Source organism: Peromyscus maniculatus, chromosome 4 (assembly GCF_049852395.1).
Source record: "Peromyscus maniculatus bairdii isolate BWxNUB_F1_BW_parent chromosome 4, HU_Pman_BW_mat_3.1, whole genome shotgun sequence".
Lineage (NCBI taxonomy): Eukaryota > Metazoa > Chordata > Mammalia > Rodentia > Cricetidae > Peromyscus > Peromyscus maniculatus.
Genome location: NC_134855.1, coordinates 133,549,639 through 133,564,115, shown reverse-complemented (window position 1 = coordinate 133,564,115; position 14,477 = coordinate 133,549,639). Strand labels below are relative to the sequence as shown.

The following is a 14,477-nucleotide window of genomic DNA, read 5'->3' as shown; positions in this document are numbered from 1 at the left end:
GCTCAGTCTGGGAGGAGGGGACTGGACCTGTCTGGACTGAGTCTACCAGGTTGATCCAAGTCCTCAGGGGGAGGATTTGCCCTGGAGGAGGTGGGAATGGGGGGTGGGCTGGGAGTAAGAGGAGGGGGTGGGAGGGGGAGAATAGGGGAACCCGTGGCTGATATGTAGAACTGAATGGTATTGTAAAATAAAATAAAATAAAAAAAAGAAATAGTTTGCATGCTCACAAACATGTACCAGAGTTGAGACATGAGTCATCTTTTACTTTTGCGTGCAGAGAGTGTTTATTAAGGAGCTATTACAACAATGCCCATGACCTCGAACTGTTCTTCTTTCCCTTGTCAATCAAGGCAGAGGATCCTGAGCGTGCTGAGGGGACTACTGCTATTGTTTCCTTAATCAGAAGGATGGGGCTTCAAGGTTGCATGGAAAAGATCCACAGAGGCTGTCAATGTCTCGCAGTACTTTGCCTGGCTTCAGTAGCGCTGGCTTCAGTTTGCTGCCTGAAGGTGATTCTATGGAGAGAGAAAGACAGTGATTACTGCCTTTAACCTCAGAAGCTGACTGCAGGCATGGTGAGCGCTAACCCACAGCCCAGCAGATCACATAGCACTGCTTCAGGGGTGGGGAGAGAGCACCTGGAGAGCACCCTGGAGAGCTTAGGTTAGGAGAGAAGGAGCTTGAAGGGGAAGCCTCTGGCAGGAGGGGATCTGTGTGGATGCAGTCGGGGTCCACCCAGAGACAGCAGGCACAAGGCACCGACTCTGGGGTCACGGGATCCTGAGTGAACCACCTGCTGGCCCTGCACAGTGCTGGCTGTCAGTAGCTACACTTTCACTATTATTCAGAGCTGCTGCGGGATGTGATTCTTGTCACTGTGGCTGTCGATCAGATGTCACCCATCTGATCGGTGCCCTGATCAAGGCTGGCTTGTGCAGGTTCCCTGGCCCTGACAGGGTGGGTAGGAAAGAATGAGAACATGAACAGCCAGCCTGAGCAAGTGCTGCTTTCTGTCATTCGGACCCTCTAGGAATTGATGTGGGCCCGGATGCAGGCAAGTGTGGGGCCAGGCACAGCCTAAGGTGTGAGTCCTGTGAGAGAAGCTGCTGTTCTCTGGGTTAATTTCACACTGGTCGTTCGTACAGGCAGGATTGGGAATCTATGTGAGGTCCTGTATTTGAGGCAAAGGGAAGGAAGACAAACGAGCAAGGAAGAGTTGTATTTCGGTTTCTTACCGATCTCAGCGGTCTGACATTGGCATCCTTTAGGGTAAATGTAGTCACTCCTTCCGGAACATTCATTTGTTGAAACATTTCTGAAATAAGGAAGTACCATCTTGTGACAGCAGTTAAGGGACATGAGAACCTGGGTGGCTTGTGTGACCACAGCCACACTTGGCATCTCTGACCTGTATGTGGCCCTAGGAGGAGTCACTGCCACACACATTCAATACGGTGTCATGAATGCTGTCCATCCCCAGCCTATAGAATGGAGGCAAGATACGGTGTAGGGGAAGGAAGGCCCCAAAGCAGGTGGGGACCTGGTGGTCTCCTACCATTGATGAGAAATGACACACTGCCTCACAACAGGACCTGACAGGGGTGACACAAACATTAGAAGATCAGAATGCTATTGACAAGCACGGTAGAACCAACCAGGAACGTGTATTCCTGGCCTGTGGCACCATCATCATTGTTGTCCAAAGAGGTTAAGATATCACCTTCAAGTGTCACAACCCAAATGTCTTTAGGGGTGGGTGACCCAGGTCCACTGTCCAGGTGTATACCCTAGTGGTCTTGGTCCCAGGTACCTGCGGACAGGACTTCCTGGGAGCTCCAGAGGAGGCAATTTGATCTGTGTTCCCTTTATACCATTATGATGCTGTCATTTCTGATAGAGAAGGTGATGGATAACCCAGCAGGTGACAGGGTGGCCTTGCACTTAGGGTTTAGTGTCCCACATGTGTCATGCCCGGCACCTCTCATGGGGCACTCACTGTGCCAGCTGTCAGCATCATTAATTCCACATACCATTGAAGGAAGACCAGGCCTTCTTCATGACTTCAACCATAATGCCTTCCACCTCTTCCTTCTGCAGGACACAGGAGGACATTTTCAGTAGAGCCTTGCAGCCCTCCAATTGTCCTCAAGGCCCAGGAGTATTAGCTCAGGCTGCAGGTTTCTGTGGGCTTTCTCTATTGGACAGGTCTGTCACATGTCAAGGTCAAATATAGAGATGGATCTCCTGTATCCTTAGGGCTCCTGTCTCTGGGAGTTTTGGGGTTCCTATTGGGGTTTGTTGCCCTTGTGGCTCCATGAGCAGAGGCATTGTCCTGTTTACTGCCACCTTGCTACAGTTCCAGCAGGTGGCTTTGGGACTTCAGGAGCGACTAGGAGGTCAAAGGTTGGGAGCCTTGCACTTGGTGGTCTCTGCTGCCTGCTGTGATATGGTTTGAGGACATAGGTCTGGGTCCCTCCATGTTATGATGCTCCCTTCTTCTCATCTGACCCTCCTCTGAGAGCATATGGTGTTGCTTCTACACCTCCTTTTCCTTCTCACTGCTCATCCCTCTTTGTGGGAAGTCAGGCTTCTGTGAACTGGGTTAGGGTGCCACTGTAAACACACCCCACTGTGTGCACAGAAAGGACACTCCTTAAACTCTGCTCTCTAACATCCGGGGACAGATCTTGGCATAAACTACTGTATTTGGGTGTCTCTATGAGGTCAGGGGTCAATCCTACACAGTCTTTATCACTTAGTTCAGAGCCAGGATCATCCTGTCTCTTCCGTGCTAAGTAGAGATGGAAGGTTTGCTAACCTGAATGTTCCCTGAGTCTGCTGCTTCATTGGCTCCCTGTATCTCAGGCTGCTAAAGGTACACATTTGCTAAGCCCATCTCTGGGCCCCACTGTGGGCCTCTCTCCAGCATGTGGCGCCAGACTTTCAGTATCTTCTGTCTTCCATGTATGTGTTTGTATGTTTGCTCCGTGTAGCCCCAATGAAGATGTGAGTGTGAGCATGGGCAGCCATGGCTTAAGAGCTCTCCAGAGACCAGTAGGAACTTGAAGTTCTGTTCCACAGTAGGTGTGTGCTCTATTACCCATGGGCCTCTCTTTCCCCATTCCTGAGTCAGAGTGTCTGGCACTGACGTGATTTCCCACCTATCATGGGTCAGTATACAAGGGCACACCAACTTACAGCCTCAGGGGGCTCCACTGTGTTCTCAGACCTGTCAGCGACAAAGAACAGAGAAATGTTAGGTTCATGATAGCAGTACCACTGGTGTTTAGAGTTCAAGTCTTATCTCAGTTGATTTGGAATGAATCAGTTGTAGACTAGGAGCTCCTGAGCAGAATGGACACATGAATGAGAGCATGTAGGCCTAAATCCCCCATTTCCTGTAATTATTGAAATATTTTCCCAGAACCCATCATGCATATGTGTTTGACAGGGTCTTTACGTCCTCGGGAGGATGGTGCAGTTATAGCTTGTAGTACCTCTTGATTTTGATATCTGGTGTCAGTTTAGTTTTTGAAATCTTGCTGTTATGAGCGATGATTAATTTCTGAAATGACACAAGAGAGCTGGAGTGAAACATGGGGGTGTGGCATTTCCCTCTGTTATGGGGACTCCAAGGTATATTGGGCCTCAGTCTTTTGGGGACAGCTTATCTCATGCATCCAAGTCCTTGCCCTTCTTCCAACTCAGGGAACCTTCATTTCTCTGTACTCACCGTTTTCCCAGTGGCAAAGTCCTCACTGTCCTTTGTTATTTCAACCTCATAAGTGACTCCGAGGAGTTTGTCTTTCTGGAAGGCATAGGCTATTTTGGTGATGTTGGCACCCAGGTCATTCATCTGTTGTGAAGAAGACTTCGGTCAGTGAGAGGAAGAGGATGGGAGGTGCCGTACCATGAGTCAGGCATGTGTCCTTCAGGCTTGGTTGAGATACTGACTTTGCTTCTGTAGGCTTGGTCACCCAGCTGGGTGCTGGTGCAGCTGAGAAAAAGAAATGACATGTGCATCCTCACCCCATGCCTCTGTTTACTTGAGTGGATGGATGTTGGGGCAGAGACCTTGTGAAATGTTGATTTCTATCAAGCCTTTCAAAGTAGAAGTGTGTTTCTTGGCTCTTGTGTCTTGGATGCTCTCTGCTGAACTCTTATGGATTCTGTGGTGAAGATTCCTGATAGGCTGAGTCACCTGATCATGGTACCTAGAGCATGGGAGCTCTTCTCACTGGGGAGACTTCTTCTATCTTTAGTGGGGGTCATATTAAAGTACCTCCTGGGTAGATAAGCCTGGTACCCTTGCTGCTACTGTGACTTGGCCACTCACTGAGCCTTTGAGGGCATCGGTAAAATGAAGACGTGTTCTTACATTGAGCTGTGTTTTGAGGATTACTTGCCATTGATCATTTAAGGACACATGGCCGTGTGCTTGGCATGTGGGCGACACACTCATAATATTTACCCTCCCCACCCCTTGCCTGCTTCTGAGCCCCACTGATGACATCAAGGCTCCTTCTTGATCACTAAGGATGATGTGTGTCATGTGGCATTGGTCTTATCCATCTCTGCAAGAACCTTCAGATCTTGCTGGGCAGTGAGTACATGCCTTTAATCCTAGAACTTGGGAGGCAGAGGCAGGCAGATCTATGTGAGTTCAAGGCCAGCTTAGTCTACAGAGGTAGTTGCAGGACAGCTAGGATTACACAAGGAAACCTTGTCTCAAGAAACTAGAAAAAAAAAATCACACAACCTTCATATCTCATTTATATCTCTACCTTTTCCCTCAGAAGTGACGGTCTCAGCTGTCGTCCAGAGTAGTGCAGACCTGAGGCTGATGGAGGACACTCACCTTGACAGAGCTCTGCTTGGCTACATATATTAAAAGTATCTTCAACATCGAGGTGGACATAGTTACAGAAATGGTGGCATTTTTGGGATCTGGAGGCAGCCGACCTCCAGGCACAGGCACTGTTTTTTTCCCCAAATTGAATTCCGCCTAAGGAGGGGAAGCAGCGAGACAGCTGTGTAAGATTAGGAGACTGGAAGGAGAGGGAAGGCCTTGTGGCCTGGCTTCACCGTGCAGGGCAGTGCAGCAGGGCTCAGGGCAGCCAGGCTTTCCCCAGAAGCCATGAATCCTCACCTGCAGGTGAGTCGGTCATTTATGATGGACTTCATGAAGATGTGTGTTTAATATTGCTTCCTCTCCTTGTCCCAGTTCTTCAGAACTGAGGGCCAGTCTCCCCCTGTGTCTCCATCCTCCTTTTCTCTCTGTATCTCCCTCCCTCCTTTGTTTCATAAACCATCACATGGAGGAATAAGTTCGTACATGTTAAGGCTATTCTTGAATAATCTTTCTATCTGTCTGCTTGTCTGTCTATCTGTCCATTTCATTTTTTCTTTTTTTTATGCATTCCACCCTCATATTTCTGAGCTATAATCCTTTTGGAGGGATGTTGGAAGATTCAGACAGGAACAGAGGAGGGAGACTTAGGCCTAACACCACTGGGGTTTCCTCGTGTCCCATGCACAGATCCTTTAGTTTTTACTTGACTTTAGAGCGATTCATACTCTCTGGGAAGCATGGCTTCGTGTGTAGGAGGTTCTGACCCTCAGCTGCTGTCCTTGGTGTGTGTTGTAGGTTGTTGAGGAACAGCATCCTGAATGTGCATGGATTTGTGCTTCAGCATCTGAGTGCAGCTTTTTTGATGGATTTCCAGAAGAGAAGCTGAGCTCACTATGTCCCCTCTCTTCAAGCTTGTCCCAGCCTGGTTTTGCCTCCCTGACTTTGGGTAGTGGGTGGTTGGAGGAGCTGACTCTGTTGTGTTGTGTATAGTCCACTGAGAATGGAGAGCTGAGCTGAGACAAGTTATGGTTCTCTCTGTGGGAGCTCCTCACAGGCCATTGTCCTGTGGGTTGGAATGGAGAAGAGCACTAGCTGACCATGTCCTGATGGGCACTCAGGAGACTGACCCCAGGACAGATGAGGGTGAGAACTGAGCAGATCATCTCACTGTCCTGACTCTCTGATCTCTGTTTGGGCTCCGGTGTGCTTCCAGCCTTCAGCCGGGTGTCAACGCAATGCCATGAGTACTTACACAGTAGAAAATGGAAAGTCCTTTGGAAGAGATCCTGGTACTCTGAACCTGGTACTTGAATAAGCCGGTAGCTGTGGAGGAGAGGGAGGGAGGGAGGGATGGGGAGTGCCCGGACAGACAATGATGACTGTTGTGCCTCAGCTGGTCTGCCCGATATACCAGTATGGACAGCTGCTTCTGTCTGTCTGCCAGACACAAGGTGCTGCCTTGAATGCTTCCACATCTCAAAGGATGCCGTGAGCTTTGGGTTTACACATGAGGACATGAGGATGTAGTTTTTTTTTTTTTTTTTTTTTTTTTTTTGTAAATCTGAGGTTAAAATCCCCTTGGAGAAGGAGACTGTCTAGGTAGACCTTCAGAGGCCCAATCTCTGTGGTATGTCCCCTATGAAGTTCCCCAAGGTCCCCGGGCCACTTGAGACTGTTGACAAAGGACACCCAGGAAGTACTCACCATTCTTGCAGTCATTGAAGTCCTTGAGGACAATGGCACAGGAGTTGGATTTCTGCAGCTGTGAAGTCACCAGAGGTTAGCTTAGCTGAGGGAGCATCATTAGTCTGTCTTATCAGTCAACCTCCTCCCCCTCTCCCCCTGGCTTTCCCATTTGCTGAGCTAGTTCCCTGACCTCTTATGGGCAGAAGTCATCCACTATTCCCAAATCTCGTGTCTTCTAATTCTGCTGCTGGACATATGCTCAGAGGAGCTTCCTGGTCACACTGGCCTTTGGGCTCCAGGTGTCCCTTGTTCCTAAATCTGTCCCAGCAGCTGGTCATTTACAAAGCTGCATGATTCTTTCCTAGTCCCCCAGTGATTTAGGTCTCTGAGGGAACTACTCCCTTCCCTGGACTTACATTCTCATTCATTTCTGCTGTCAGCAGTATTGCGACGATATTATTCAAGGGCAGAGGCACAGGGAGAGGCACAGTTCCTGTGACACTGTGAAAGACATATGTGTTGAAATGAGTGATCGTCATGTTTCTAGATTTGTGCATGTCTTAGACAGACCGACTCACTGATGAAGGAGTCAGGATGATGTTTCGGTTCTCAATGTGTGGGTGAGTCCTGACCTCCTGCCTTGGTCTTTAGTCTTTAAGGAAGATGCATAGGTTCCTGGCCAAAGCACAGGATACCTGGCTCAGAGGTCTCCTTGGATGGATCCATCCTTCAGACACCAGAAGACATTTGTCCATAGACCTGTCTGTGGTCTTGGTGTAGCTGTGGATCTGAATTCAGAACTTGCTAAGCTCTAGTTAGAGAAATTACAGTGACTCCTGCGTAGGGGATAGCAGAGGGAGGGAAAGAATGTCAAAGCGGGTATGTATGGGGAGAAGCATTTCTAGCTTCCTAGTGTGAACCTAGTCAGAATGGCTACTATTACTTACCTAGTCAGAATGGCTACTATTAACCTAGTCAGAATGGCTACTATTAACCTAGTCAGAATGGCTACTATTACCTAGTCAGAATGGCTACTATTACCTAGTCAGAATGGCTTGGAATCTCTGGTTGGCCCAGGAGAGGAGAGGTAGGTAGCTTGCCCACAAAAGTGTCAGAGAGATTTTCACCATGTGGCCTCATGGTTTCTTTTAGGGAAAACATAGGAGGAGTCCCTTAAATAGAATCAGTAGGAAAGCTGGAAGGTAGATGTGAGAAGACTGTTGTTGAACACAGAGGAATGTTGATAGCTCTCCTAGCATTTCCTGATTGTCTAGAGGACTATGGTGGACCAGCTCTCCTCTGGCCCAGCAGCAGGGCCTTTTGACACACTTTTGAATTGATTCAGTAGAAGGATAGAAGCTGTTACGTACGTCTCTATTAACTGTATTTTCATTTCGTTGACCTTGATATGGGTGTCTTGGACGTCAAGGTTGACACATTTTGTGTTGTTGGAGGAAACAGCAATTTTCATTGTCACATCCAAGTTAGATTCAAATTTCAGTAGGGTGATGACAGGTCCAAGTACGCTGTGGAGAGGAATGTGAATGAAATACTGCCTGAGACATGGGCCTTGAGCGGAGGGCTAGGCATTTGGGAATCAGGCTGATGCTGTGGTGAAGGTCATCCTCTTGAGGAGAGGACTGCGTTTCCTAGTCCACATGTTCCTCGCCTCTCAGTCCCATGCCAGAGAATGAAGAGGGTGGTTATTGTGGTAGTCAGTTACTTTTTGACAAATAACTGTCTTACCCAGCCTTGAGGAGGTCACCTGTCGTTGGTGGCACAAGCTACTAGCCATAAGTTCACTTCCAAGTCTAGCACTTAGGCCTTTTGAGTTTTTGTGGAAATACGTAAAAGAAGTCAATCAGGAGAAATGCTTGGCTTCTTAACAGAAGAAGCTTAGGACAAGGCAGGTTATCTATCATCTGTCTGTCTGTCTATCTGTCAGTTTTTCTATGTATCTATATGTGTTTCTATCTATGAAAATGTCTATGTATGTATCTATGAATTTATGTATGTTTATATGTATGTATGTATCTATCCATCTATCTAATTTTTTATTTTCTGAGTCAAGGTCTCACGCTGTAAGCCAGGCTTGCCTGCAATAGCTGATCCTCCTTTCTCTGTCTCTGTGACCTTGTCATCTGGCTCTAGGATAGGGTACACATATCCTAATCCTCAGTGACCCCGCAGTCATGGTGGAAACAGGCTCACCCTTTTCCACCTAAGATGGCAGTGGCTGTGGAGTGGACTTGGATCTCATCAGCTTCCATGGTGATGTCTGTGCTCTCCTCTCTCACCTCGTCGACCTTGAACCTGCAGAGTGATGACAGAGACTCAGTTCTGCTTCATAGGAACAGCCTGGCCCTCCTGAGGAATAGGTCTGAGGCACCCAGTTCCTCACCAGCTAAGGGCTGCTAGTCCTGTGATCCCTGAGCTGCCCTTTCTACCCCCTGGTTTAAACTCAAGACCTCCTGGTCCTATTTTGCAGAGCTCCAGTGGGAGTCAGTCTCTCTCTATGAAAGGGTGGCTGTCACCGGGCTTGCTGTAGACTGAGGGTCAGTGTTCCCAGTGGGCAGTGGGTTTGTCCAGAAGCCCAGAGAATTGTCAAGGAAGCACTTACTCGAGCACAAGCTCTTGGAGGTTTATCTTGAGCAGATCTGAAAATGTGTCTTTGATGTCTTCTGGGAGGATATCCTTCACCTTGGCCTCAACAGATTCTTTCAGATGTTCTACGTCTTCCACCGCGCCACCCAGGGTCTTCTTGATGTTGGAGAGTCCCTCTCCCTTCAGGAGTCCTTTGCCAGAGTCCTTGTCTCCACCGAGATTTAGCAAGCTGCCCAGGCCACCCTTGCCCCCTGGGAGTAGGTTGTTGAGTCCTCCAGTGGCCTTGGACCCTGAGGAGGACTTTGAGGACTCCTCATCCCCTTTTGGGCCTAGGAGACCATCTAGGCCAAGACCTCCTGCCCCTTCTAGGAGGGAGGTGGGATCTAAGAGTGAGAGCAGGTCAAGGTTGTCCAGTGTGGACATCACTGTCCCAAGCACGCCTCCCATGCCAACGCCATTACACTTCACAAGTTCCTCGATCTGTGGGGGCAGAGTGTCCATGAGATCTGAAAAAGATCAAGAGACAGTCCCGCTGTGGGTTTTCTATTCAGTTCATCCCTAGCTCCCTCCTTTGGGAAGATGACATCTTGAAATATGGGGTACATAGGAACTTTGAATTCTGCCTTCCAAGTTCTAGTGCTTCTCCTGCCCTAGTTAAGAATGACCTTCTGTCTGAGAGATCCCCCTTCCCTGTTGTCCACAGCTGCTGCTGGTCCTACACTGATGCTAACTTGTGATGAGACTGTTAGCTTCAAAGATACTTGGGTGTGGAGTGAGGAGGAATCTCATTTGTGTGTGTCATTTTTCTTGTCCTCATTTGTCTTGCCTCCTTCTTTCCTTCTAGTGACAAATCTCTTTCTCTGTCTCTGTCTCTGTCTCTCTCTGTTTCTGTCTCTGTCTCTCTCTCACTCTCTCTCTCTCTCTCTCTCTCTCTCTCTCTCTCTCTCACACACACACACACACACACACACACACGTTTTGCATTCTTGACTGGTCCTGTTAAGGAATGAGCCATCTGGCCAGCTTTATTTAGTTAATTTTTGTTTTTGTCTTGGTGTCTGGTGCTCAGTATCAGCTCTAGTCCTCAGGGTCCTCATTGGTATTCTGATCCCCATCCTCTGTGTTTGTTGGAGTCTTATAATTGGATATGGTGCATGGCTTCCCGATGAAGTATAAAGGTTATGATTGTGGATATCTACTGTAAGGTGGAGGGACTGCAGAAGCAGGAGGGTAGTGAATAGACAAGCACAGTTATTCTTTCTTTCTAGGCCCTTCCGTCCAAGTCTCCTCTGTTCTTTTGACTCATTTTCATATCATTAGTCTTTACAGATGATTTTTACTTGGATATGCTATGTTGGGTAGCCTTTGCATTTCCTCAAGGCTTAAGCACTCATAGGCATTCAGGGGCCTATGATGTATTTCCCTCCATGTGGTAGAAGTAAGAAAGGAGAGATCTAGTGTAGTAGAGAAGAGGCTGAGAGTCATTCTGTGACCTAGAATACAGTCAAACCACTCTAATGCTACCTTCACTTGCCTGTCTGTCTGGCTCTAGTAGGAACTGCACAGAAAAAAATGTCAGTGAAGTGTTGTTTGTTGTCAGCCTTGTCTATTGCAGAGCTGTGGCTGATTGGTCCAAAGGGCATTTCTGGCTCAGCAGAGTTATGGTTGAGGCAGTCCACGGAAGCATGTCTTACATCCTAGCCGCCCCTTCTTTGCCCAGAGTTCTGTGTCTGGAATCTTGGACTTATGAGGGGTGTTACTTGGCCACTATGACAGGTGAGTGGGTTATGGCCTCCATCTTCATCCCATCATGCTCTCTCTGATGCAGGTCTTTACTGGAGTGTTGCTGCACAGAACCTCCAGGGAACTACGAAGTGTTTCCTGTTGTTCTTTAGCCCATGAGACCTAACCAGTTCCTGTTTCTGAAGCAGAATCATCTCTTTGTCATGCTTTTAACTACCCAGGTTCCTGTATTCTCAGCCTTTGAGAATCTTAGGGAGAAGAATTTCTCATCTCCTGGACCAAAGTGTATGTCAGAGAAAGGCTGAAATGGGTGTCTCAGGAGAGCACGTGTGATCAAGGGCTTGCAGGCCGATTGTGAATGTTCTGCTTTCTGTTCTGAAAACTAGGCTGAGGGTAAATCAACTGTGGGAGTGTAGCCAGTCTTGAGGCCCAGCAAGGAGAAACCCTGTGGCATGGCACAGTCTCTAAGTGGTAAGAATCCACTGGAAGGCAAATAGAGAGACAGCTTTGGGGTCAGACATTTCCTTTGTCCAGGGTAGCATAAGTCAGTCCCGGACTAAGAATAGTTACCTTACACTCAGCTTCACCATCTCCCAGAGCTGTAGGATGAGCTAGATTCAGCCCTTGCTGAGCCAGAATTTCTAGGCATGACCCAAGTTCCCTTCTCTCTCTAGGCACCAAGCAGATGCCACAGGGTCATCATGTTTGAAATTCACTTGTTGAGAAGGTTGACTGAACCTTCTCTGAGCTAGAAATGAGCAGACTATGGAAGGTGTGGACAGGACCCAAAATGTGAGTCTTACTTACAGTCGTGGAGTTTGCCGCTGGCGAGGAAGTATCTGGCTGCAGGTGCACACTTGCCTCCTTTGGGGGCAGCTGGATGCTTTCTGGGAGGCAAGCCTTGGCTGTTGGAGGAACCTTTGAGGTGTGGGTGGCTTGGTATGATAAGAGGGAGAGTGCTCACATTGGGCATAGCAACAGGGAGACTGCTCACCCCTGGGGGTGTTTCCACCAGGTCAAGTGTTCCTGCTTGGATGCTCAACATGATGACCACGGCTGAGAGAGCCCACATCATTGTGGGTGAAACCTGCAGAGGAGAAATGGGTCACTTATCACGTTCACCACAGGCCTTAGAGCTGTCATGTTACTTTGTGTAGATGGTTCCCTGGCTCTGGTAAGAGCATGTTTTTCACATTATTGACACCCCAATTTCTCCTCTGTTTGTGGGAACATGTTCTGATACATGCTAGTTAGCATCTTGTGGAGCAACTCTTTGCTCTTCCTGTTTCTGCCATGGGTAATTGTACTGTCAGGATTGGCTGTAGCATGTCAATGAAGGTGAGCCTTGTCCTGAGGTCTGACTCCATGGGTATATATATATATTCTCCTGCTATCTTGTGCCGCCATAAGATATAATATACTTGGTATTATCCCAAATATAAATTTTGCCCCTCTTTTCTTTTTCAGTGCTGAGATTGTACACAAGACTTGCCCATGTTACACCATTGCTGAAGCACTGAGCAATGTCCTTAGGGCCCTGGCAATATCCCAGTTCCTGTCTGTGAACATGTCCAGTTGTGTCCTTAGCTACAATCTCAGGTCTCTTCCCCTAAATATCTTCTTAGTGAGTAGTTAGTATTTGACTTTTCCTGAGGCATCTAATCGAATTGTGTTAGCAAAGCTAGGCATTCGGTCTCATTCTTATCCTGGTTTCCCTTGTCTTGGGTGGTGGACTTATTCACGGTGGATCTGAGCTGTGTTGGTGACTTCTGGAGATTATTTCCCATCTCACCTTCTCAGATTCCTTGCTTATGCTTATTCTCTGAGTGTTTTGTCTCTGACATTTACCTTGATTTTTTGCTTATTTATTCTTGAGACGGTCTTCCTCTACTTTCCTGAAGCTTGCTTTCTAGTTCAGGCTGGCCTTGAAATCAGAGAAAACTGTGGCCTCTGTCCCTCCAGTGTTGGGATTAATGCCATACACCCCATTCCTGGCATTTCTTTAAGTCTTGGAATTACATTTATTCATTGCTTTCCATTGGTGGTTATGTGTGTTCTAAGTCATGGGAATGCAAGTCAGAGGAGAAATTGATGGAGTTTGTTCTTTCCTTCTGTTGTGTGGGTTCTAGGGACCAAACTGAGTTCATCCGGCTTGGTGGCAGGTACCTTTACCCGCTGACTGATTTACCTGTCCTCTTTCTAACATTTAGAATGGTCCTTAGGCATGTGCCCATGACATTTCCCCCTAAGATATGAGTTGCACTGTGTCATTTCTTCCCACTTGTCCTCCTTCACCTGTCAGCTTTGTAAAATTGGGGGTGTGGGTCTTTGCTCCCACCTTTCAGCACACTGTCATAATCACCATGGGGGTCACTTCTCTCAAATTGTGACCCTGCAATGAATATATTATTTATGATAGAGAGCACCCTGCACATGTGTTCTTAAAAACAAGGATCATTTATCAAGACTCCAGCTATAACCCTTAATATCCAGAAACACTACTGCAGCCTGACACAGAGAGGCTCCTGTGACATACCTGTCCATCAAGTGACTACTCCACCCATGACTGGTACTACCCTGGTAATTACTTGATCTCATTCTAAAAATATTATCTATAATCCCTTTCCTTTCATCTTTTGAACCTGGCCATGCCCTGTCCTCTTTGCATACTTCAGTAGTCTACAGGAAGTTTGTCTTCCCAGAGCTGAGCTAGCCTGTGTCTGATAAGTTGGTGAATCTTGGAAGGAAGGTGTGATGGTTTCGGTTGGCACCAGGTGCAGTCACTAGCAAAAGCCAGCCCTCTGCTGCCGTTACCATCAGTAAGTGGTTTCAGTAAACAGAAGCCAGTGACAATTCCTTGCCGTGAATAAATTGCCTTTTTGAAAAATAGATCTCAGCACATATCCACCAGACTTCTGCCTTTGCTGTTCTACCTGTGGGAAATCCAAACAGCATGGCATTCATCTAAACCCCCTCTCTGGAAAATCGAGGCATGTGTGCCTGTTAATGAGTTCATGACTATGCTGCCTTAATGGATCTGTCTAAATGTTCCAGCAATCAAACTGTGTTCTTCAGAAAACAGTCTCCTAATTTTCCCTTGTCACCCACCAGCCCACTTTAGTCCCAGAACCCCCGCATTTCAGTAGCAGAGGAACGTTCTAGATTGTCAGTGAATAAGACCTAGTCATCTGTCCAGAGGTGACCTGTCCCATAGTCCTTTCTATCTGGCCTGCCATTCTTAGTGCATCCCTCTGGGCAGTCCTACCTTTCCCCTCTGAAGGGTCAACGTCTTCAGAAGCTGCTTCTCCTCCTGCTCCTGCCTCTGACTGTCTGCCCCAAAGGGGCACCCCATTTTTATAGGCATTCACTATCTCCTAGAAAGGTCACCATAGAGGAAGGGGCATGATCTAGATGTGCTGATAAGACAGGTGTGATGCAGTATTCTTTCCAAAATCAGCAGCTGCTGTTTGTCCTTGCTTTTGTTGGCATGTCCCTGTGCCTGTCAGAGCTGGTCTTCGGATGGCAGAGGTAGGCACACCACACAGATTGTAATGGCCTTAGGGGTCTGGTGGTTCTTTGTTTTTTGTACTTA

The 14,477-nt window shown here is 47.7% G+C and overlaps 1 protein-coding gene across 1 annotated transcript; it reads right to left on the bottom strand.

Annotated features, from left to right (window-relative positions):
- Positions 1-259: 259 nt before the first annotated feature.
- Positions 260-14,206, bottom strand: LOC143273041 (vomeromodulin-like). Its single transcript, XM_076570924.1, has 15 exons — positions 14,151-14,206; positions 11,693-11,972; positions 9,159-9,648; positions 8,750-8,851; positions 7,909-8,064; positions 6,955-7,039; positions 6,557-6,614; positions 6,105-6,175; positions 4,859-5,005; positions 3,734-3,856; positions 3,498-3,565; positions 3,199-3,229; positions 2,031-2,091; positions 1,236-1,315; positions 260-515 (listed from the first exon to the last, which is right to left on the bottom strand). The coding sequence occupies exons 2-15, from the start codon at positions 11,958-11,960 to the stop codon at positions 492-494; spliced, it is 1,764 nt and encodes a 587-aa protein (XP_076427039.1). The 5' UTR covers positions 11,961-11,972; positions 14,151-14,206; the 3' UTR covers positions 260-491.
- Positions 14,207-14,477: the final 271 nt, after the last annotated feature.

Coding starts and splice junctions, on each gene's coding strand:
- LOC143273041 (XM_076570924.1), bottom strand. CDS start 11,960: ATGATGTGGGCTCTCTCAGCCGTGGTCATCATGTTGAGCATCCAAGCA. Junction 6,615..6,954: donor CAGCAGAAATGAATGAGAAT/GTAAGTCCAGGG, acceptor GTGACTTCACAG/CTGCAGAAATCCAACTCCTG. Junction 3,566..3,733: donor ACTTTGCCACTGGGAAAACG/GTGAGTACAGAG, acceptor GTGTCATTTCAG/AAATTAATCATCGCTCATAA.